Source organism: Rhincodon typus, chromosome 7 (genome assembly GCF_021869965.1).
Source record: "Rhincodon typus isolate 14 chromosome 7, sRhiTyp1.1, whole genome shotgun sequence".
In the NCBI taxonomy this organism is placed as follows: domain Eukaryota; kingdom Metazoa; phylum Chordata; class Chondrichthyes; order Orectolobiformes; family Rhincodontidae; genus Rhincodon; species Rhincodon typus.
Window position 1 is genome coordinate 28,798,760 of NC_063338.1, and position 25,666 is coordinate 28,824,425.

The window sequence follows — 25,666 nt, forward strand, 5'->3', positions numbered from 1 at the left end:
AATTTATCCCTTGCCTACTATTAGTTTTCTTCTTTGGCATTCCCTCAAGATCAAGGCTGATTTGCTTCTCCACTCTGGTTTGGTGGCTTCTGAGGTGATTGATCATCATTTGCAGATTCTGCCACATGTGGTCCTTGAAAAATTTGGTAGTTGGACTATTTGTGCTCCCTCAGATGCCTCGATTTTGCCTCTGGGTGTTCCCAAGAAACTCTCTCAATTTCTTTGGTGCTTTCACGAATTAATCTTCACTTTGGTTGGTGACAAACCAAGTACTCCCATGAGTCAGCAGGACATTTGAGCCCTTCTTTAAAGGCTTTAAGAGCACCCTGGAAGTATTTCCACTGTCCTCCTGAGAGCCTCTTCCCACATTTGAACTACGTTTGGAGCATGTGCTTCATGTGCTTCATCAGGCATACAGATAATATGTCCTGTCCAGAGGAGCTAGTTTTGAGTGATCATAGGGTCATAGAATCACACAGAATGGAAACAGGCCCTTTGGCCGAACTTATTTCTGCTGTCCAGGTTTTCCAAACTGACCTCGTCCCATTTGCATGTGTTTGGCCTATCTCCCTCTAAGCCTTTCATATCCATCTATCTGTCCAAATATTGTAATTGTACCTGTCTCAGCTACTTCCCTGCCTTGATATTTAGCATGTTGGCTTGGGAGAGGCTGCTGCTGTTCGACCACCTGTCTTTCTTGCTACCAGACTTGGATTATCTTGCTTTCGACTTATGATACTTTTCCAGTGTTTTGAGGGGCCAGCTGCAGGTTGTCTCCATCCTTGAAACATATAGGATCATGGGGGTTCCCTACTCCATGATGAGATAGATACTGCGATCCTCATCAGTGACAGAGAGAATCAAGTTAAAATGAGTCATTTGTCTCATTTGTGTATGTGGATCTTGCTGCATGCAAACTGGTTATCGACATCAGTAACTCCCTCTGCAGAGCCACACTGGAGTAGCTTGATAACACCATAATGGATGTACTGTTTTTGCACGGAGATAGTAGGAACTGCAGATACTGGAGAATCTGAGATAACAAGGTGTAGACCTGGATGAACACAGCAGGCCAAGCAGCATCAGAGGAGCAGGAAGGCTGATGTTTCGGGCCTAGACCCTTCTTCAGAAATGGGGGAGGGGAAGGGGGATCTGAAATAAATAGGGAGAGATGGGGAGGCGGATAGAAGATGGATCGAGGAGAAGAAAGGTGGAGAGGAGACAGACCGGTCAAAGAGGCAGGGATGGAGCCAGTAAAGGTGTGTGTAGGTGGGGAGGTAGGGAGGAGATAGGTCAGTCCAGGGAGGACGGACAGGTCAAGGGGGCAGGATGAGGTTAGTAGGTAGGAGATGGGGGTGGGGCTTGAGGTGGGAGGAGGGGATAGGTGGGAGGAAGGACAGGTTAGGGAGGCGGGGACGAGCTGGGCTGGTTTTGGGATAGGTACGGAAGACACCACCCACGCCCTCCAAGTCCTCCAGAACTTCCAGTTCCCTAGTCCCCAACACCTCATCTTTACCATGGACGTCCAATCCCTATACACCTGCATTCCCCATACAGATGGCCTAAAGGCCCTCCGCTTCTTCCTGTCCCACAGGCCCGACCAGTCCCCCTCCACTGACGCCCTCATCCGCTTAGCCGAACTTGTCCTCACCCTCAACAACTTCTCTTTCAATTCCTCCCACTTCCTACCGACACAGGGGGTGGCCATGGGTACCCACGTGGGCCCAAGCTATGCCTGCCTCTTTGTAGGTTACGTGGAACAATCCCTCTTCCATACCTACACTGGCCCTGAACCCCACCTCTTCCTCCGTTACGTTGATGACTGTATCGGCGCCGCCTCGTGCACCCACGAGGAGCTTGAACAGTTCATCCAATTCACCAACACCTTCCACCCCAACCTTAGGTTCACCTGGACCATCTCCAATACCTCTCTCTCCTTCCTGGACCTCTCTGTCTCCATCTCGGGCAACCACCTAGAAACCGATATCCATTTCAAGCCCACCGACTCCCACAGCTACCTAGAATACACCTCCTCCCACCCACCTTCTTGCAAAAATGCCATCCCCTATTCCCAATTCCTTCGCCTCCGCCGCATCTGCTCCCAGGATGAGGCATTCCACTCCCGTACATCTCAGATGTCCTCATTTTTCAAGGACTGCAACTTCACCCCCTCAGTGGTCGAGAACGCCCTCGACCGTGTCTCCCGCATTTCCTGCAACTCATCCTTCACACCCCCTCGCCGCAATAACAGCCAAAACAGAATCCCCCTCATCCTCACATACCACCCCACCAACCTCCGGATCCAACGCATCATCCTCCGACACTTCCGCCATCTGCAATCCGACCCCACCACCAAAGACAGTTTCCCTCCCCACCCTTATCTGCCTTCCGGAGGGACCACTCTCTCCGTGACTCCCTTGTCCGCTCCACACTCCCCTCCAGCCCCACCTCACCCGGCACTTTTCCCTGCAACCGCAGGAAGTGCTACACAAGCCCCTACACCTCCCCCCTCACCCCCATCCCAGGCCCCAAGAAGACTTTCCACATCAAGCAGATGTTCACCTGCACATCTGCTAATGTGGTATAGTGCATCTGCTGTTCCTGTTGTGGCCTCCTCTACCTCGGGGAAACCAAGCGGAGGCTTGGGGACCGCTTTGCCGAACACCTATGTTCGGTTTGTACTAAACAACTGCACCTCCCAGTTGTGAACCATTTCAACTCCCCCTCCCATTCCACAGATGACATGTCCATCCTGGGCCTCCTGCAGTGCCACAATGATGCTACCCGAAGGTTGCAGGAGCAGCAACTCATATTCTGCTTGGGAACCCTGCAGCCCAATGGTATCAATGTGGACTTTACAAGCTTCAAAATCTCCCCTCCCCCAACTGCATCCCAAAACCAGCCCAGCTCGTCCCCGCCTCCCTAACCTGTTCTTCCTCCCACCTATCCCCTCCTCCCACCTCAAGCCCCACCCCCATCTCCTACCTACTAACCTCATCCCGCCCCCTTGACCTGTCCGTCCTCCCTGGACTGACCTATCTCCTCCCTACCTCCCCACCTACACTCACCTTTACTGGCTCCATCCCCCGCCTCTTTGACCTGTCCGTCTCCTCTCCACCTATCTTCTCCTCTATCCATCTTCTATCCGCCTCCCCCTCTCTCCCTATTTATTTCAGATCCCCCTTCCCCTCCCCCATTTCTGAAGAAGGGTCTAGGCCCGAAATGTCAGCCTTCCTGCTCCTCTGATGCTGCTTGGCCTGCTGTGTTCATCCAGCTCTACACCTTGTTATCTCTACTGTTTTTGCACATCTTCTTCCATGAAATGTTAGATCAGTTGTATCTAATTTGACTCTGCTTTACAGGAGGTGGTAAATGAACTGCTGATATCACACCCTGTAAGGCCAGCCATTAAAGTGATAGAATTTATAGTGTACTTACATGATGTTTGCATTGAGCAAGTAAAACTGCGTATTCAGTCCCTTGAAGGAATCTAACATCAACACCACCCCCCACTCCATATCATCTCACCCACCCCTCAAGCCTCTAGCTCACCTTTCTAGTAAACGGAAACTAGACGCCTGAAGAAGTCATGGTGGTTTGTAAACCTTGTACAGATGGCTTCCTTCTTGGAAATTTACAGGCATGGAAATCTGAAGGAAGGAAACTGGATAGAACGGAGCTATTATATCCTGTAAACCTATGTGAGAATTTTCAAAGTCTCTGGTATTGAAATGTGGCTTGCACGTCTTTCTCTTTCAAAACAGTGATGCAGCTTGGTCCTGATTTAAAATAGCTGGATTTCTGTTTGATTTGTTTATCCATTAGTTGCTTGGGTTTATCAGCAAGTATCCTTCCAGGCTTTTGTGACTGAGTTGAGAGAGGAAATACAGGGCATCTTTGAAAATGTTTGTTTATGAAGATAACAATTTTCCTGGGCACTAGAATTCCAAAGTTAGACTCCAGCTTGGTGAATAGCACAGTTGGAAAATGAAGCAGTGCTGGGTTGGATAATGAGGAGATTTAAATGCGGCTCCTGTTGTTTGATCATTATATCCATCTGCATTCTGGCACTTGTTGTTCCTTTGTCGCAAGTGGCTTGATGTTGCCTGTTAAAAGTGATTTACTTAGAGGAGTTGCGCGCAGCAAATAATGCATAATGGTAAGTGAGTTTTCTCTGTGTGAACGCTGAACTGTTTGTTGCAATGCACCTTCTTGAATGAAACCAACATCTCTATGAAAGAAAATGATCAATAAAGAGATGTGTAGTGAGAGTCGCGTGAGGAAACGGGGTTGTTTAGGAATGCGAGCAGCCAATTTGTTAGAGTAAAATTTTTTCCGTTGTGTCTTAACTATTGTGTCTTAACTGATTGAACTTCAGTCCTTTGAAAATTAGTTAGAAATTAAATTTCCGAGTGTCCATTTTTCAACTTTTTAAGACTTCTCATCATCTGATAAAGATGCAAGATTTTGAAATTCTGATACAAGTTGTTGTTATAGTAGATCCTTTAAAACATTCCAGAAGATAGTGAAATTTGAGGTCGATTGAGATTTTACGATAAATTCCAGCTTGGTGTTCAGTGAATTAAACCACACAGCATGATAGCTACTACCGTGTTTTTAACCAGGGTTGTGCATGAGTTGAGATGGAATCCTGGCACGTCAGTCATTATCAGGTGTTGTAAGTACTACATTGTACTTCTGGTAAATGTAACACCTTAGGTTTGTAGTCTAAAGATAGTATGCCTGGCTCCTCAAACAGAAGCTTGCCACTGGACAAACTCTTGTGCTACTAACGTGAATCACAACTGTGAAGTCACGACTCTAAACTCTAGAAGAAAAATAAACATTGTCACTTATACTTATCTATTCGCCTGCTCTCTGCTATCAACCTAACACATCATGTATGGTCTAATTGTTTCAAGGTGGAAAATGCTAACAATTAATAATGTGTATGAATCAAATAAATCAACCATTCGTTATTCAGAATTGAGTTCTTTTTATTGGCATTTGATGTACAACCAATGTATTAACGCAGAAGACTGAGAAATGGGGAAGTGGAAATTACTGTTGTATTTTTGGATGATTTTTGGTTAGTAGCACAAGAGCTTGTGTATTTGGATGAAAGTATTTAGTACAAATGACACTAGATATCTGGGTGGGGAGAAAGCATTGGGATTTTTAACTGCTGAAAGTAGAGAGAAATGTAGAGAATAAGGGGAATTGATTGCTTTCTTGAGTTTTAAACAATCAAGTCTTCAAAGAGGTAAGGAAGAGGATGTTGGGTTTTGTGTTGGGACCCTAAACGTTGGTGTCAAATGGGGCCCGATCCCTCACGAGAACCGTCATCTACTGGCAGTGATAATCCCTGGCGAGTGGGCAAGATCCTGAAGATGGAGGGCCAGTTGAAATTTTAAATGAACAAAATGGCTGCGCTGTTGGGCCACCATCATCTGGTTACCTCTCCACAGTGTGGTTTGTGGTTGCAACTGTGGCAAGCTGCCTGTGAGGCCCTGAAGACTTGCCTATAGAGCTCATCTGCACCCTCACACCCCCATCCACTGTCTGTCACCAGGAAGCTGCCAGCAGGCACCTGGTGTCTGCCTGAAACTGCGATTAACTGTGGGCCCAAATGGAAAATTTCTGTCAGCCTCTGAAAATTTGCCTTGATTAAAACATTTACTTACATTACTTGGCTACCCACTGCTTTAGTCTTCGTAACGTGGCTCTTTCTTCTGGGAAAATGATCTGAGGTGGGATGGTCCTGGTAAACTGGTTACAGGCACAAGTGTTTGTGCCCACCTGCATCTGCACTCATCCCCATATAGGGGTGAAAATTTTACCCAAGGTTCCATGGTGCACTTTGTTGCAATAGCGATTTATCCAGACTTTACTGTGGACTGGATGTATCCCAGTTACAGAAAGCCAGGAAACTCTCCATAAAATGCCAGTGTGCCAGAAATGCATCAGCGACACTTGTGGCATAATAGTAGTGTCCCTGCCTATGAGCCAGGAGGCCTGGGTTCAAGTCCCACCTTCTCCAGGGTCTCTGAATAGGTTGATTAGAAAGCATCTGCCAGAAATACAACATGATCACACCCATGCCCGAATTTTGCTGGCCCACATCCCAGGTGAACAGAAGAGCCCAGTGGAGATGTTGGATCAGTTATTTAAATATGCAAGCAAGCAATTAAATATGACATTCACTCAAAATTCTGACTTTAACACCCCGTCCACGCATTTCTTGGGCTGTGTGGAATCACTAGGGTTAACAAGAGTACAGCAGTGTGCCAATAATTAGTGAAACTTATAACCCAGAACCAGTGAAACTACATTGATGTTGGCCTACATTTGGGTAAGGCTGTGCACAAAACACTTTGTGAGCAGCTCATTTCACTAGTTGACTGGTGAGTGCCAACTTTTTCAAAGCCATTTCACCTATCTTGGACCTCACCAACCTTGATCTGATCTTCCGTTGTGTCATTCCCTACACTGTAGCCTATTGGGAGCAACCTATGTATCTCTACCTTGATATCTCACGAAAAACAAGAGCAACAATAGCACAAGGGACAGCAGAAACATCAGTAGCAACACCACCAGTTGACTTTTCCTCAGTCACATGCTGCTCCATTGTGCAAAGTATATGGAGAAAGACATCCAGTTTGTAGGCAGTGTTATCCTCCAACACCAGGTCTATAGGCAGAAGATTGGCTTTCTTAACATTTGGGTCCCAGTACCTCAGGAGACTAAAGTTGTCACACTAAGTCATTACAGGGATCTGAAGTCTGATGGATTATGACCTCCTTTGCAATGCCCATGTGGGAAAGCATTAACAATAACTGTCAAGATGGCTCTTACGGGAACAGAACCGATAGGTTCTTTGTGTCTTCCTGAAATGTGTTTTCTTCTGCAAGGACAGAAAGTAGAGGATTGTGAATGTGTGAAAGGGCTTGTGTACAGTGTAGGGATGGACAACATTTTTATAGTAAAGTGGAGGTAAATTGACTGGCATGATTTTCCAATTGTATACTGTATATTACTGAAATCTTTTTCTTTGATTTCCGAAATTAATGCTTTGTTTGATCTGGATTTTTCTCATTTTGTTTTTTGTGAAAATTAGGATACACTGATTTTGCAGAATAGTATGGGCAGAAATTTCCCCTCCCTGGTGCAGTATGATGCAGGCAACTGCAGTGAGAATGAAAAACTCAGATTCTCACCACCAAGAAAATTTTGCCTCAATCTGTTAATGATGGCTTCACAATCTTGCCATTGAATGGTGATGACCTTACTTCCACACACTTGCATCTCATTAAAGCTGCATCTCATTAAAGCTCCATCTCATCTTATTTATACACCACTTCAAATTCTCCATTCCTTGACCAAGAAACTACATGGCACAAATTCCCAACATGTAAATCAGACCAGGTATCTGATGTCAGCAGCTCGCTAAATGCTTACACCCGCCATCATCCAACTGCTTCTTCACAACAATGTCCTTGCATTGTCCATGGCCACCGTACTCATTGACCCTTCTTTCATGCAAATTGGCATCAGCAAACTATCATGTGTGGTCCGGAACTAACTCAGACACCAAGTCAGCCCTTCAACACTTTGGAACTGAGGGATACATGGGACCTGTACGCTTCTGCCAGGTCACTTTCTATGCAAGGACACACATGCATCTCCCTATGTGTACAGGTTGCATCTTCTGGATCTTAGCTTGCTTTCTTACAATTCATGCATTTTGTGCTTACTGGAAAGTTGCCAGCCTCTCTCTGACTCACAATGATTTATTAACCCACAGAGTCTTCAGCGCAAGCAGGTTGCATGCAATCAATATGAAATCATACATAGTTAAGTCAGAGGGCTCCTGAGGCATCCTGGATGCAGGCCAGTCTTTCCTGCAAAGAGAGGGATTATGTATTAGAAGGGAGTAGGAAGTGCAAAATGCAGAAAAGTGTTAGGAGTTTGGGCGGGGGAGGTGGATGGATATGCTGCATACAAGAATGAAAGTCTTTTCAGTCCCTGAGCCTTGGTGAGGCATGTATGCAATGGCAGAGTTGGACTAAGTGGTGGTCCTTTATGGATGAGGTAGTGGAGGGATGATGATGAGAATTTCCCTTGTAGTGTGCAGAAGATCGGTGACATTCTTCATGCACTGCTGGACTCAAGAAAGCAGCACTAACCCTGGCCAGCTTCTTGCTAACATTAAGTTGGAGCTGGTGAAAATGTCAGGTGAATGCTGAGGCTAATGGTGTGGAAGGTCAAGATAGGGGAATCTAATTGTGCCCTTGGAGGCAGGGGAAGAAATGAAAGTTGAAGTGTGGGATGTTGAATAGACCCAAAAACAGTGAAGGAATAATGATCCATTTCCAAGTCACGATGGTGTGTAGCTTGGAATGGAAGTTACAGGTGGTGGGGTCTTTCCATGTATCTGCTGCCATTGTCCTTCTGGATGGAAGTGGTCATTGTTTGGAAGGTGCTGTTTGAGGATCTTCAGTGAATTTCTGCAGTGCATCTTGTAGATATTACACACTGCTGAATGTTGTTGGAGCTGCACTCATCCAGGCAAGTGGGGAGTATTCCATCACACTCCTAACTTGTGCCTCATAGATGGTGGATAGGCTTTTGGTAGTCAGGAGGTGAATTGGTTAAGTGTGTCCCCTAACGAGGTTCATTTGTACTGAATTCAGCTTTAGTTGCTCACTGTTGCTGGCTTCCACACTAGACTAATTCTGGGCTCTTGTGGTGCAGGAGTAGTGTCCCTACCTTTGGGCCAAGAGGCCCAGGTTCAGGTCCCATCTACTCTACAGGGGTGTAATAACATCTTTTCATTTCCTGATAGGTATTTTATCAATCGCATTTTAGTTTACCTCGAATTTTTCTGGGTGCTGGATGGAACCAAATAAAGTCTACATTACTAGATTCATCTTTGCCTTTTTTTCCCTCCTTCTACAGATGAGATTTCCCCAGGAAATGTTTGGGATTCCAAAAACCGGGGTGTAAATGGAACACAGAAAGGGCAGATTGTGTGGCGGATTGAACTTGGGCCATATTTTATGGAAGGTAAGGACAAATAGTTTCATTACATGTGATATTAAAACAAATAGCAATGTGCATTTTTTGGTGCCTTTAACATGGTATAACATCCCAAGGACTTCACAGAAACATAGGCAAAGAACATTTGACACTGGTGCATTTAACAGGTAATAGAGCAGGTGGCCAAAAGAATCCTCAAAGAGACAGGTTTTAATGGGCATCTTAAAGGAGGGAGGAGAAAGAGGTAGAGAGGCAGAACTGGTCAGAGTCATACAGCATGGAAACAGACCCTTTGGTTCACCTCATCCATACTGACCAAGTTTCCTAAACTGAACTAGTCCCATTTGCCCATATCGCTCTAAACCTTTCCTGTTCATGTACCTGTCAAATGTCTTTTAACTATTGTAACTGTATCTGCGTTTACCACTTCATCTGGCAGTTTATTCCAAATACACACCACCCTCTGTGTGAACAAGTTGCCCTTCAGGTTCCTTCTAAATTTTCCCCTCTCACCTTAAACCTACACCGTCTAGTTTTGGACTCTCCCACCCTAGGGAAAGACCTTTACTATTCACGTTATCTATGCGTCTCATGATTTTATAAACCTCCATAAGGTCACCCCAGAACGTCCTATTTGCCAAGGAAAATAAATCCCAGTCTATCCAGCCTTTCCATATAACTTAAACCCTCCAATCCGGGAGTCTTTTGCTGAAGATGAATTTTCATATATAGCTATATTTCACTTCCCCACTACTGAAATTTAAATTACTTTTATTTTACTTTGAAATTTACTTTTATTTTTACTTTCATTTGCACCAATAATTATACAAATTTTTCGCTTTCTTAAGAGCGCTCTTTTTTTGCCAGTTCACCAGAAAAACTGGCAAGAAGAATGGTTTGTGAATACACTTTACTTTAAAATGTACTTAAATCTATCATAAAAATAAAATATTGTGGATCCCAGAGATTTGAAAGCAAAACAAGAAGTGCTGGAGAAACTCAGCAGGTCTGGCAGCATTTGTGTAGAGAGAGGCAGAGATAACATTTCAAGCCCAATCTTCTTGCCAGTTCACCATCAATATTGACAAAATTCACAGTCTGATATTTAGATATAGACAAAGATATAGAATCATAGAGACACTCAGCAAATCCCTTAAGAAACTTTTAGAAAGGTACATGGATGGGTTAGGTATGGAAGGATATGGACCAAATGCAGCCAAATAAGAATAGTTTAATTGTGAAAACTGGGCGGCATGGACAAGTTAGGCCAAATGGCCTGTTTCCATGCTATAGACTCTATGATTCTATGATTCTAAGTACCTGGGTCCAGAGTTCCCAGATCCCAAATACAAGGGTTGTGTGGTACTTGACAATTACTGAGTCAGGGAAATGAATTTCTCACTATTTACACTTTTGAGAAAATAACTTTTAAGCTTAACTTATTAGCATTTTAATCATATTTTGCCTCTGCCTTTTTTAAAAGAATGGTTTGTGAATATACTTTAAAATGCACTTAGATCTATCATAAAAATAAAATATTGTGGATCCCGGAGATCTGAAAGCAAAACAAGAAGTGCTGGAGAAATTCAGCATGTCTGGCGGCATTTGAGTAGAGAGAGGCAGAGATAATATTTCAAGTCCAATCTGGCCCTTCTTCAGAACTCCATTATATTGGATTTGAAACGTTAACTCTGCTTCTCTCTCCATGGGTACTGCAAAACCTGCTAAGTTTGCCCATATGACCTGTTTTTACTTGAACTCATCATGTTTTTCAGAAAATCCTTTCTGTTTAAAAAAAAGGGCTAAAAACTTCCATAAACTGATACCTGCACATAATGCATGATAGCTAAGGCAGTGCTGATGACACAGCTTTCCACATTTCCTTTGCAACTGACCAACAACACATTCAGTTCACAGGCTGCCTCTCTGCTACAAACAGTCATCTCCCTTGCACGTTGCTTCACCAAGGGCTCTTGGAGTTATATTATCTTTCTGTTGCCAAAAACAAAACTGGTATATTCTTGGAAAGCTTTGCTTGTATTACCCTTCACGTGAATTCTGTATTCTGTACCTCAGGTTTTAAGACTAGCTGTAATTTAATTTCCAATTTACTGATATTTGCCTTTTTCTTATCTTGCATCTTCTCGTTACAAGTATGATGACCTCATACCCAGAAAAACAAATTATCCTACTTTCCAGAGTTATCCCAGTTTCACGTTGGTCTTAAATGACCATCATACAGAGTAGAGGCACTGGGGAAGGATAATCTTGTCAACTGTGTCAAAGGATGTAAATGTCAAAAAGATGTGGAGGAATCGTTTACAGTTATGTCATGAATTTTCCATGACTTATAACTTTTATTAAGGGCTATTTCAGTGCTGTGATTTGTGCAAATACTTGACTGGAGGACTTCAAACATGGAATTGTGGAAACGATGAACAAGTATCTGGAGGGCAACAACATGTTAAATGACTTTGAAAGTGAAAATGAGATTTGAGATTTGTGCAATGATTTTTCAGACAAGGACAGAAAAGACAAAAGTGGATTTTCCGAGGATGAGAGCAATGACAATGTATTTGAAGGGAAAGGGGGAGTTAGTACCCAATTTTTCGCTTCCCAAGCATGAACTGCATTACAACTTGATACACAATGTTTAGCTAACAGTCATATGAAAATGTCTTGAATTACATTTAGTTAATAAGTACAATGTTATGCTATTAATGGTATGTTATGAACACTTTCAAACCTTTGAAACTCTTAGAAGAAATACTGGATTGCATTGTCACTGCGAGTAAAGTTATTGGAGCTTAAAGGAACACCAAAAGAGAAATAAAGAACTGCAGATGCTTGCAAATCTGAAATAAAAACAGAAATTACCGGAGAAACTCAGCAGAAAACAGGGTTGACATTTCAAGTCCAACGACCCTTCTTCAGAGCTGTTCTGAAGTTTTGGTTTTGGTAATTTCCTAGTAAGAGTCAGATTGAACTTTAAAACAAGTTTTAAAAAAAAGTAGTAATATGTAGATAGGGCAGCTGAGGAGCTTGTGCAGGGGGCAGGAATTCAGATTTTTGGATCATTGGGATCTCATCTGGGGAAGAAGTGACCTGTACAAGAGGGATGGGTTCCACCTGAACTGGATGGGGACCAATATCCAAAGTGAGAGATTTGCTAGAGCTACTCGGGAGGGTTTAAACTAGTTGGCAGGGGGGTGGGACCCGAAGCAATAGTGAGATGAGAGAAGGTTGAGACTAGTACAGAAGTTAAAGAGAGCAAGTTACATAAACAAGGCGCGCAAGAGCTGGGTCCACTGTTCGTCATTTCTATAAACAATTTGGATGACGATATAGGAGGCATGATTAGTAAGTTTGTGGGTGACACCAAAACTGGTGGTATAGTGGACAGTGAAGAAGGTTATGTACAAACGGGATCTTGATCAATTGGGCCAGTGTGCCGAGGAATGGCAGATGGAGTTTAATTTAGATAAATGTGAAGTGTTGCATTTTGGTAAAACGAACCAGGGCAGAACTTGTACAGTTAATGATAGGGCCCTGGGGATATTGTCAAACAGAGAGACCAAGGGGTGTAGGTATAGATCTTTGAAAGTGGCAGCACAGGTAGACAGGTGATGAAGAAGGCATTTGGCACGTTTGCCTTCATCAGTCAGAGCATTGAGTGCAGCAGTTGGGATATTATGTGACGGCTATACAAGACATTGGTAAGGCCACATTTGGAGTAATGTGTACAATTATGGACACCCTGCTATAGGACGGAAATTATTGAACTGGAGGGAGTGCAAAAAAAGATTTCCAAGGATGTTACTGAGACTGGAGGGTTTGAATTATACGGAGAGGCTGGATAGGCTGGGACCTTTTTTCCCCTGGAGCGTAGGAGGCCGAGGGTGACCTTACAGAAGTTTATAAATTCATGAGGGGCATAGATAAAGTGAATAGACAATGTATTTTCTCCATGGTGAGGGAGTCCAAAACCAGAAGGGAAAGGTTTGAAAGGGACCTGAGGGGCAACTTTCTCACACAGAGGGTGGTGTGTATATGGAATGAGGAAGTGGTAGAGGCGAGTACAGTTACATTTAAAAGATATTTGGACAGGTACATGGATAGGAAAAGTTTGGAGGGATATGGGTCACATGCAGGCAAATAGGACAGGTTCGGTTCTGGAAACATGGTTGGCATGGACAAGTTGGGCCAAAGGGTCTGTTTTGATGCTGCATGATTCTTTTAATCTATTATTGCCCACCTGTGGCTTTCTCAGTTCAAGTTGCAGCGAAAATGTTACCTGCATTCTCAAGTTGCAGCGTGTAGTAGTTAAAAGTACAAATTTTGAAAAGTAGAAAGAATTTTGAAATGTGTAAAGAACTATCCTATATAGTTATGCAAATTGAAAATGTAATATCTTGGAGCAAAATACTGAGCTTTTATTGTAAAAGCAATATTGTCTGTAGGAGTTGAATGTTTCATATTTGTTAACCTGATACCTTCCTATGGTGTAAGAGTTCCTCAGAGGAGTGTTCTATTTCCAGACGTCTTCAGCTGCTTTATTAATGACATTTTCTCCATCATATGGTCAGTAATGGGGATGTTTGCTGATTGACAATATCAGTATCATTTGCAACTCCTTGCATACTGAAGAAATCCTTGTTTGTCTGTAGCCAGTCCTGATCGACACTCAGACTTGCGCTGATAAGTGGCAATGTAATATTTGCAGAACAGAAATGTCAAGCAATGATCATTTCTAACAAAAGAGAATCTAATCATATCCAATTTACATTCAGTGGCATTACCACTGCTGAATTCCTCACTGTCAACATTCTGGGGTTCACTAGTGGATATAAATATCCTGTGGCTGAAAGAATGTATTAACGTATTTATGCTTGTATTACTCTGAGGCTGTTGCTAGGCAGTCTCCTAACCAGGCTGAGTGGATCATGTAACACTCTACTCAAGACCTTCCCTTACAAGCATGGTTGAGCTCGATATGAGTGATTGAGTTTATATTTGTATCCTATTTTTGTACTGAACTAGGGCAAAAGCAGCTTTCAGCTTTGTCCCAATTACATTAATTAAAGTACAGAGTATCAAATGTTGAAATCTTAGGCTGGATTTTTAGGTCCCTGTGACAGTGGGAATGGATGAAGACATTTGTATACAGGTTTTCTTTCAGCAGAAGTGAGGTTGGGCCTTAGGGATGTACAGCCACAGAACCGCTTAGCCATTTAATAATGAAGTTTGAGATCGTTAAAGAGCTTGTTGAGAGTGTGCTGGAAGCCATGTTCAGTTTTTGGGAGGGCATAAGAGCTACGTTTTGGTTCTGAGGCAGACCAGGTATTATTTCCTGAAAACTGAGCATTGTGCTTCCAGGTACCAGCTGCTGCTTTCCTTGCACTGAGTTGGAGTCCCAACTGTGTTTGGAAGTTTACCTTCGACTCTTATTCCCATGCAAGTGGAATGATAGAATGATGACCTTTTGTGCTGCCTTTGTAATCAGTCTGCTTGCAACCTATGCTGTTGGTACCTAAGTGTCAATGGCCGAGTCCCTCTCTGATTCATTTTCTCTCTTTCACGGACACTGCCTAATTCCCTGGGATGGCCATGATTGACTCCCCACTGTGTGGCCGCCTCCATGCAACTGATTTACTGTAAACTTCTAGCTCTAAGACTCTGACATTTGATATTCTATGCTTCAAAATGCTTTTAGGTTGGAAAGTTTGTGTTTTGGAGGATGCAGTTGAAGGAGAAGAGTTATGACAGGCCAGTTAAGGAATGTTGAAAATTCTGTGAGCAGCTGAGTCAGATATGTTCATTTACTGATGGGTTATGGGGTTGGGTGATGGGTGAAAGAAGTGTTTTGTAGGGACGTCCGCGGATGGTCAGCAATAGGTTGATCATTGTTCTTCTTGGTCCCACAGAATGCTTTGATCTCCCTGACCCGTGTTGTGGTTTGCTTTAAGAATCACTAGATAGTTCACTCCCCAGCAGGTACCACTTCAACTATTGGTAATTGAAAATTGCATCCACATCCAATTGACATTATCTGACTTCAATATGCAAGATATGATATAATTTCATTCCACATTCGAAACCCAAATCAAAATGGCAGTTTATGGAGTGATGACAGTAATGAATTATATAAAAGCAAAATACTGCAGATGCTGGAAATCTGAAACAAACACAGAGAATACTGGAGAGATTCAGCAGTTCTGGCAGCATCTGTGGAGAGAGCAACAGAGTTAATGTTTCGAGTATGACTCTCCTTCAGAAACGATGAAGAACAATAATGGGTTAGAAAGTTCTGCACTCTGATTTTGTGGACATCCAAACTGTCACCGCTAAACAAACAAAAAGGTGAAGTACAGAGCATGTACAATTCAGATGTATATGTATTGTCTGAGGAAGGGATCTAACACTGAGTATTCACCACACTGGCATTGATCTAAATTTCATTTGCTGAATAAATGTTTAGAACACATTGTTTACCAGTCTGCTTTTGCATATATTTGCATGAACAATCAGCGACTAACTGTCTTAGTGCACAGTATATCTTCCAAAAGCAATTTTGATTTGTCTCTAACAGAACCTGTCCCTTTATGCCACTTAGTTAATGTAAGAGAGTGCTCTGCTTTCAGGTGATATAAAGCATCTCTTCTTCCATGCAGTGTAAGAATTTTGGTTAAGTCTTCACAAAATCTGACTGCATGAATAAATTATGAGGTGACATTTTGCATTTGATACACCTGCAAAATCATCATTAAACTTTGTAAAGGAGAATCTGGAAATATATAGGAAATTTGATGATGAAAAGATAAACTGAGAATGTTGAAAGTACACAGCAGGTCTGACAACATCTGAAAGTAGAAAGGATTAATTCATATTCATTTTGAGACCATTTTTCAGAATGCTTTGCTTATTTACATTATTGATACAAATGTAAGCATTTTTATGTACATTTGTTTGAAAAAGTATAATTCTGCCACTGTTGCTGCTTCATAGAATCATATAGCACAAAAATGGCCCGCTGGTTACATTGTTTGTCAGGGAAATGTTCTAATTTTGTCCCACCAGTTGGAATAGTGCTGGGGGGATGCATTGGGAAACTGCAAATGAAGTTAAAATTCATTTAAATTTATCATTGGATAAACAGTGCACCATTTACACCTGAATTCTGTCATGTGCTTCTGGTGATTGAAGTCTGAGACAAGTAGTAGAAAGTATCTTTGAAATATTAGATTGATAATCTCATTAATGTCACATGAGTCCACAATAGTTGACCATGACATTAGGGTGGTGAATGGCACCCAGCTGACAGAAATGTATGTCGAACGTTATTACCAAAACTTGAAAACCGATTCTACAAGCTTTCTTTCATTAATATTTTTCTGTCGTCATTTGTAAAATTTGTCCACATTTTCTCTCTTTGTTCCTCAGCTGAAACTAAGATCTGCTTTAAATACTATCACGGTGTAAGTGGAGCACTACGAGCCACCACCCCATGTATTACAGTAAAAAATCCAGGTGCTATGGTAAGTAGAATGTTTACTGAATGCTGAAATAAAAGCACAATACTGCAGGTGCTGGAAATCTAAAATATAAGCAGCCAGTGCTGGAAATGCTCAGTGGGTCTGCCAGCATCTCTGGGGAAAGAAACAAGTATCATGCTGATTTGAATACAACATTTCTTTGAAACTTCTGTTCAGAATCAAAAGGATTGCTGTGAATGTGTGGGAAAAGAACATGAGAGTGCGATTAAGAGCGTATAGGAAGTTGGAGAGTTTGGAGGGTGCATGCTGTTATTAGTATGCAAGTTAGCTGGCAATTTACCCCTTGACGACAGCATCCAAAAACTCAGTTAATTTCCATCTTCCAAAGCTTTGGTGTCTAAATTCTAACTTGCTGTACTTCCCATTCACCCATCACCCTGTACTTGATGACCATTGATGGCTCCTGTTTTGACAGCACATAATTTTAAAATCCTTATCTTTGCTTTCAAATCTCCCTATTACCTTGCTCCTACCTATCTCTGTGATAACTCCCAGGCCCTCAAGATTTCAATGTTCCTACAATTCTGGCATTTTGAATGTCTCTGGGTAGAATTCCCCCCCACCCTGGTGTGTAAAATTGTCTGCATGTAACTTTACAAGCTTCAAAATCTCCCCACGCCCGACCTCATCCCAAGACCAGCCCCTCTTGTGCCCCTCTCCTTGACCTGTCCGTCTTTTCTCCCACCTATCCGCTCCTCCCATCTCACTGACCAACCCCCACCCCCACTAGCCTCATTCCGCCTCCTTGACCTGTCCGTCTTCCCTCCCACCTACCCCTCCCTCCCTCCTCACTGACCAACCCCCATCCAAACTCCCTACCTACACTCACCTGTACTGGCTTCATCCCCGCCTCCTTGACCTGTCCATCTTCTCTCTACCTATCTGCTTCTCTATCCACCTTCTATCATCACCTCCCCCTCTCTCTATTTATCTCAGAGCCCCCTTCCCCTCCCCCATTTCTGAAGAAGGGTCCAGACCCGAAACGTCAGCGTTCCTGCTCCTCTGATGCTGCCTGGCCTGCTGTGTTCATCCAGCTCCACACCTTGTTATATAAATGTGAGCCTGTCTATTATAATTTTCATTTTTCTTTTTTTATCACGCAAAATTCCTTTCTTGGCCTCCATGTTAACAAACATTGTAAATGATTTGCGTTCTTCAGGTGCTGTCCCTGCCTGCTTTAAATCTGCCTTCATCACAGATTTTCTCACAATCAACTCATAACCTCACAGCTCTTGTAAACTACCATCTCAACTCCACCCTCCTTTCATCTCCGAAGTTATTTTATGGAGTTTTCTCCCCCCTTGTTTTGCATAGGTGAGAAAAGTGGGAAAATACGGTGAGAATGTAAAATCTGATTCTTGACATCAAGAAAAGTTTTCTCAATTATCGTCTTGAGCCATAAGTTACAACAACAGAATCTAACCATTGAGCTACCCAACCACCTTATTTTCATGCATTTGCATTTAATTAAAACCCCAACTTGCCTTTTTTAAGTGCCACTTCCAATTATTGTCTCCTTCACCAAGAGAATAGACAGTGTGAATCCTGATGTGTAAGTCAGAGGGGCTACTGACAACTGCAGCTTGCTAAATCTCCTGGTCACCATCCAACGGCTTAATCAGAACAAGATCCCTGCATGCTCCATGGACACCATCCTCATTTACCGTTCGACCATGCTGCAGCAAGCCACCAGCCTCACCACATCATTATGCCTGCTACCAGACCAACTCAGACACCACTCATGCCTTAATGACACTTTACAGCTCAGGAAGCCAATGACTTGCATGCTTCTGCCAGGTCATTTTGCACGCAGGAAAACACACACATATCTAATACATCCGGACAGGATGCATCTTTTGACTCTTATCTTGCTTTCAGTGCTCACTCACCTTACTGCATTTTTTGGGCTGCTAGCCTCTGTGTACTTCACAATGATTTCTTAGCATTCGCTCTGACGTCAGCACTGACATATGGGCTTCCAGTCTCTGTGGAGCACATTGCTTTCCTAGTGCAGTGTCTTTAGTGCTCAGTTCAGGGCTGCCAGCCTCTCAATCTTGCATAATCTTTGAGCAGGGATGGGGAGGTAGGCAGCTTGTGACAGTGGGGAGCACTGAACAGTGAATCTGTCAGTCAGATAGGGGGTAAACATATCACTATGTCGCTCCATGCTGTCAATGTCATGCCTGCAGCATGTGCCAACAATTTATAAAGCAAACACACTGCACATGCTTCGTACAAATGGGGTCATGTGACAGTCAAAGGGCAGAAGTCCCTAATGGGTTAATGGGGGACTGCAGTCAATCAGAGGCACTACCAGAGTCAGTCAATGGTCTCATCTTATTCCAATCCAGGAGGTCAGCATGGTCAATTAGGCACTTGGTCCCTATCGTAGGCCAGGAATTATGTCCTTGCAGTCTTGAGCTTGAGCCACAGTCAGTCCTGCAGGTCAAGTGTAAGCAGTGTAGGGGTTACAGGTAGGTCAGTTAGGGTGCTGTTGAGGCATCAGTCCATGGGGTGGGCCAGGATTTCTGCCAATGAGACAAAGGGAAGGATTCAGCGACGACAGAAGAGAATGCAAGAGCAGTTAGTGGTGATACATGAACAGGAGAGGTGGGTGAGTTGTGTGAAGTGAATGAGTAGGATGCACAGATGGCAGGAGGGCAGGAGGAGGATGAGATGAGTGAAAGCCTTTGGGAAGATATGATACATGCAATAGTCAGAGTTGTAGTTTATGGGCTTTGGTGAGAGGCGTGTGCAGTGACAGAGTTAGTGAGTCGTGGCCACGTGCATGTGGGGTAGCAGAGAGGAGATAACGGCAGCTATCTTTGCCAAGTGCAGAAGATTATTAACCACCTTCCTGCGCAGCTAGTGTTTGTTTTCACCTGGGACAAAGCACTGACCCAGGCTGCGACCTGTGTCCATACTGGCATTGACTGCAGAGAGTACTGCCCTCCTCTCACCCACTGCATCCACCAGCAGGCCCCAGGTCCCTGTCAGCAACATGGGAAGCAAGCCGCCCTTTCATCCGACTCATTTGCTGAATGTTGAGGCTCAAACATCGCAGTGTCGTGGGAAGTTCCTCACTGGCAGCATCTGATGTACTTTGTAGCTGGGCTTTAAATACAGCAGCTCAGGCATGAAAGCCAGAAGATCCCAGCAGCCTCTCCAACCATGCGATTTCCTGAGAAAGAAGCCCAAGAATTCTGTTGCATAATTAACAAAATAAAGAGCAGAAGATTGTGTGAGGAAAGTTGCTCCAAGCCTTGACTTCACATGCACTGTGAATCTCACTCGATGAAATACTTCAACAGAAAATCAGACATGTCTGTCTCTTGAAAATGTTGCCACTTCCAACATTCATTCTCATCTATAGTAGAACTCCATTTTTGAATTCCTCCAATCCGGTTTCCATACCTGCGGTATGAATTGGCTCTTATCAAAATCACAAACTATATCTGATGTGACTGTGGCAATGGTAAACGTCTCATCCTCAGCCTCCTTGACCATTTGACCACACCATCCTCCTCCAATGCTCTTAACATTGTTATTCAGCTGGCTGGGGTCATGGTTAGCTGGTTCCATTTCTATTTACTTAATTGTAACCACTAACCTGCCACTGCTTCCCCACCCTCTCCTGCACTGTTCCCTCTGATGTCCCCCCAGAATCTAATCTTTACCCTCTCCCATTTCTCCACCATATGCTGGCACTCAATGACATGATCCAGTTCAGAAAGCACACAGTTCATTTTCACGTTGTCACTTCTGACTGGGGTAGTATACTGGAAATCAAGTCCTTCTATTCTTAGAGTCGTCACAAAACACTTTATCAAAGTACACAAAAGTCTTCAATTTATCTGTCTTTATAGAGCCAGGTTGACAGAAAACATAGAACAGGTATCTGTACTTAACAAGAATTACTATTCCTTACAAATCGATAGACTGTAGCTACAGGCAAGCATATTAAATTATAAAGTGTTGGCATATAACTCTCATAGTTAAAACTCTAACACTCCCCACATGAAATAACTCCACAGATGCTGGTATCAAGTCACCAAGTCACCCTTTATTTACACATGGAGAGTCTTTGACACTGATCCAGCTCCCTCAGCGCCAGCTCTCAGAGTGAACAGGATGTCTGACACTCCTGTTTATATCTGTCAACCAGGGTTTCCTGATTGGACTAGGTTGACAACACCAATCAGGGAACTCATTTTTTTTGATGTCCACCTGGCTGACCTCTTCACACGCGCAAACAAACACACACACACACAAACATTGCCTGTTATAGGTGGAGGGAAACCGATTCAATTCTCATTATCCATAGGGTTCACTGAGATGATCCTTGTGCTTGTAATGACTTCTTATTCTTCAATGTCTCTCTTCTTCAGACACTTTTCACTTTCTTGCAAGAGGCACAAAACAACTGGGTCTCAAATGATAAGATCTCTAATTTATTGGTTAAAAGCGACAACTTACAGTAACGGGTCAAGGAAAATAAATTGCTTGCCTCAGGCCTCAAGTACTTTCTACTGCTAAGATATATCACGACTTCTTCTCAAGGTCTAATGGATTCTGGTAATATTATTTACACCCACAAGCTGGTTAGCTACTCAGGAGCCAATCATTTAGCTGTTGGCAAGCAAAAAAATATAATCTTTACAACATGGCTATTGATGACACCCAGCTCTACTTCACTATAACTTTCTTAACTTCTTCAGCGTTTTTAATCATCAGATTGTTTATCTGACATCCAGTGCTGGAGGAGCAGAAATTTTGTCCAATTAAATATTGTTGTTCTCAGTCCCGTTGCAATCTTAGTTCCTTGGCAACTGACTCCAACCTCTCCCTGGAAATAGTCGAAGATTTGGTCGTCTGCTTACAATGATGGTGTCACATTTGTCTCCCAATGGAGCTTGCAATGTCCTATTTCCACCATCATTAAAATTGTCTGAGTTCACTTCTGCCTCACCTCATCTGCTGCTGCGACCCTCATTCATGTCTTGATTACCCCTAAACTTGACTATTCCAGTGAATTACTGGCAGGTCTTCCACATTCCATCTTCTGGTCATCCAAAACCCTGCTACCTATATCTAACTCTCGCTGCAACCTACCCCCAGTCGTCCCTGAGATCTTGATTTTAAAATTCTCATTTGTGTTTTCAGATTCTTCCTTGGTGTTTTCTTTCTTCTGTCTAATCTCCTCCTTCTGTGAAGTACTTCAGGACATATTATTACATTAAAGGTACTATAAGGTTACTGGTGTTGGTATAGCAATAACAGAAGAGGTTCCTATGAAAGGGAATGCATTTACTTTGAAGGTCACTATGAACAGTGTATTTACTTTCTCTTCCTAAGACTTGTCATTTTGATTGTTAATCATAGTCTCAGTGAGCATTGGGTTTGGCTCAGTTGCAGCTGGAATTACCTTAGTCTGTATATTCAGCAGTGTGGATGCTGAAATTGGATGCTGTACATAGTGTGCGGTACCTAATCTATATCCTTCTCTCGCTCTAGAAAACACAGATGTTTGGATATTTGTAATGGGAAATGAACTTGGATCTTTTTGCACTGTGATGTGAAATGTAAGGTCCATATCAGATATCAAGATTGGGGCAGCAGGCAGTAGCAAAATGAAATAAAACATGAGAAAAAAAATCAAAAAATAAATTTATATATTGATTACAACACTGAAAGGGGGGGGGCATTTATTTTCAACAAGAGAGATTTCACTCTGTCAGCCTTTGTTTATAATGCTTTTAAACCCCAATTATAATGCTTTGTTTATAAATCTTTTCTCTTGAGATAATTATTAAGTTCCATTCTAAAGCTTTTATAGAATCTGCCTTCACCAGATTTTAAAGAATGCATTCCAGATACGAACCATTTGCTATTTAATAATAATTATTTTCATATGTTGTCTTTGATGCCTTTGCAAATGACCTTAAATTCAGTGGTATCAGTTGTTCATCACCCTTCGACCAATGGAAATAGTTTCTTTCAGTCTATTCTGTGCAGAGCCCTGATGACTTTGAAAGCCTCTATCAAAACACCTCCGAATCTTTTCTTGTCTGAGAACAACCTCTGTTTCTCCAATCTGTCCATACAACTGAGGTCTGTCATCAATGGAAGCATTCTCCTAACTCCTTTCTGCGCCGTCTCTAAAGAGATAATATCCTTCCTTCCTAAAGTGACCTGCCCAGAATGGGGTGCAATATTCCATCTGAGGCATAAACAATATTTTATAATGGTTCTCCAAAACTCCTTTGCTTTTTGAATTCGGTGGACTGGATTTTTACCACTTTAGTCAGGGCATTTCCATGCTTACCTCACCGACTTTGGAACAAGAGTCTCTGAATGCTGTGATCTTTTCTCTGTGACAGATGTATGGCATTGAATCGGGCCTGCCAACACTGGATGCAGAGCATAGACAGCCATAGAGATGGCCAAGTGCTGGGGTGTGATGGTTAGAAGGCCTGCTTTACTTCTGTGGGATTTGTTCCAGTTGTGTTATATGTTTTTAGGCTTTCTAATCCACAACCCTAATTCACCACCATGGTCCTTCATATCCCCATGATAAATTGCATAGTATTCACCCTGGGCAGACCTCAGAAGTAATGTGGAGATGAAGCAAAATATATTTCAAAAATTCCAGTACAGATTTCACTTTACAGACATGGAAAAGAAAAACACTTCCCATTGCAAAAACCCATTACAAATAATTTTTTAAAGCTTAGCGGTTAATCTCCTATTAAAAACAAATAAGCTTATATTCATATTCCACAGCTTTATAGTCTCTTTAAACTGCCAATCCAGCTGTGAATTCAGAATTCCCTGTTGATATCATTGTAGATTTTAAAATCAGCCAAGTATTCCGAAAGTGCTATGAGTGAAAAATTCAACAACAGCTATCAAAACTGCCAGAACACTGACACCAGGAGTGTGGTATATTCTCATTTTCCAAGGGCTGGGGATTTAAATGACTTTACATCAGGATAGCTATACAGACCTTATTTTCCTTCAAGAACCTTTATATCTACTTCATACCTTTGTGACTCCCGCAATGCAGTTTAAGACCTACACAGGGGCTAAAATTGGATCTGTTCGAACTCAGCACTGGGTTCAAGTGGTTCCACTGAGTTCAGGGTTGCCAAGTGTGTGAATCACACCCGCCCCCTTTTCCGTGGCAGCAAAAATGGGCTCGGTCAGAAATGGGAATGTGACTTCCAAATCTGAGTGTTGCCTATGTTTTGGAAATCCTTCAGGCTGTCCAGAACTAAGCGTTGTCAGGTTGTTTGATTGTAGAGGGAAAGAGTCTGATGTCTGATGCTATTCTGATTCATACATTGAACAGTGACAATGTAGGGGGCTCATGCCGAGCTTTTCCGAGCTCATACCAGGGTCACAGAGGCTTAGGAAAGGAATCTTTTCCCTGTCTTTGCTGCCTCCAACCCCACAAACCATCACCCTGAAACCTCATACAGAAAATAATATATCCCTTTAATTCTGTTGTTTATCCAAAGCAATAAGAGTCAAGAGAATTCAATAGAATTGTCATAAACTGAAGGCTGTGGAATATTTTGATAATGACTTGGAAAAGGTGAATATTAAGTAATGTTATAAACAGGAAGAATGAACATAACCTTTTAGTACTGAGCAGTGCTGGCACCATGGTTACTGGGTGTGATTTCATTGCATCCCAGTGACACAGGATAAGACCTTTGAAATATTAAACATGGAATTTCCTTTTCATAGACTTTCTCGAGCATGTTCAGATTATGTCATTCAAATTTTCATGAGATGTAAATGAAAAACTAATGCAATTATTTATTTCTCTTGCAAACAAGTTTTGTAAATTTTAAATGTACTTTAGTGTTGCATATCTTTCATTTTCTAATGCCAAACAAGCATGTTAATGCAGCAAGCATAGAATAGAAACAGCTTGTGATTGGAATAGCTATTATTCCTTATAATTTCCTTCCATTCTATTTATGCAGGTGACTTTTCTCTGCTTGGTGTCCTTAAGAATCCTATATTTCAATGAGGTCACCTCTCATTCTTCCAAACTCCCAATCTGTTTAGCATTTAGCCATAAGCCAATTCCTCCATACTGGGTATCATCCTAGTGAACCTTCTGTGAACTGCCTCCATTAAAATAACTTCTTCCGTAAACAAGGAGACCAACATTGCTCACAGTACTCCAGATGTGGTCTCAGCATCTTGTACAGTTGCACTAAGACTTCCCCACTCTTATACTCTGACTCCCTTGAAATAACGGCCAACATTCCATTCAGCCTTCCCAATCACTTACTGCATTTGTATGGTATCTTTCTGTATTATGTGTACAGGAACCCCCTCCCCCCCACCACAAGTCCCTTTGTGTTGCAGCTTTTTGCAGTTTTTCTCCATTTAACTAATATTTTGACCTTTTGCTCTCCCTTCCAAAATTAACAACTTCATGTTTTCCCATATTATACTCCATTTGCCAACTTACTTAGTATATCAATAACTCTCCGTAAACTGTTTGTATCCTTCTCACAACTTGTCTTTCCATCTATTTTTGTGTCAAGCCAGTTAGTCAAGTACAAATCACATTCTCCATTGACAGGTGTAGATTTTAATTTATAAATTATAAATGATCCCCATATGTTCAAAAACACAGAACATAAGAAATTACTGAACACTGGTGATATGCTTCAATAAGGAAATAGTACGTTCAGTTTCTCTCACCTACCCAACAAAACTCTGTTTTTGTCTTTAGACAAAGCAACACTTTGTTTTTTAGCGAGTATTAATTATGAAGTCGGTTTATACCTCCCTATCCAGCTGAATAAAGTGAAAATTCCAATTTTTAGTTATGAGTGTAGAAATTTCTGGAAGTTTTATGTCAGAAATATGCTGAAGTAAACACTTATAATTGTATTAGATTGTCATTAGGAAACTACAAAGCTTCAGATAAATAAAGCATCAAACAGAGACAGTTGTTCAGAATTCTGATCATCAATTATGCATTGAGTAACCTGCACAATGTCATGCTTTTCTCAGAGTTCAGTAATTCTGTACTGCTTTCTCTCGGG

At 42.3% G+C, this 25,666-nt stretch overlaps 1 protein-coding gene across 5 annotated transcripts in view; it reads left to right on the top strand.

Moving 5' to 3' along the window:
- hecw2a (HECT, C2 and WW domain containing E3 ubiquitin protein ligase 2a) overlaps positions 1 to 25,666 on the top strand; it is a 291,027-nt gene that overhangs the window by 130,542 nt on the left and 134,819 nt on the right. For all 5 annotated transcript variants that reach the window (XM_048599375.1, XM_048599376.1, XM_048599374.1 and 2 more), the window contains exons 3-4: positions 8,959 to 9,066; positions 16,480 to 16,574. In XM_048599375.1, coding sequence (XP_048455332.1) covers positions 8,959 to 9,066; positions 16,480 to 16,574 — 203 coding nt within the window. The remainder of the gene's footprint in view (positions 1 to 8,958; positions 9,067 to 16,479; positions 16,575 to 25,666) is intronic.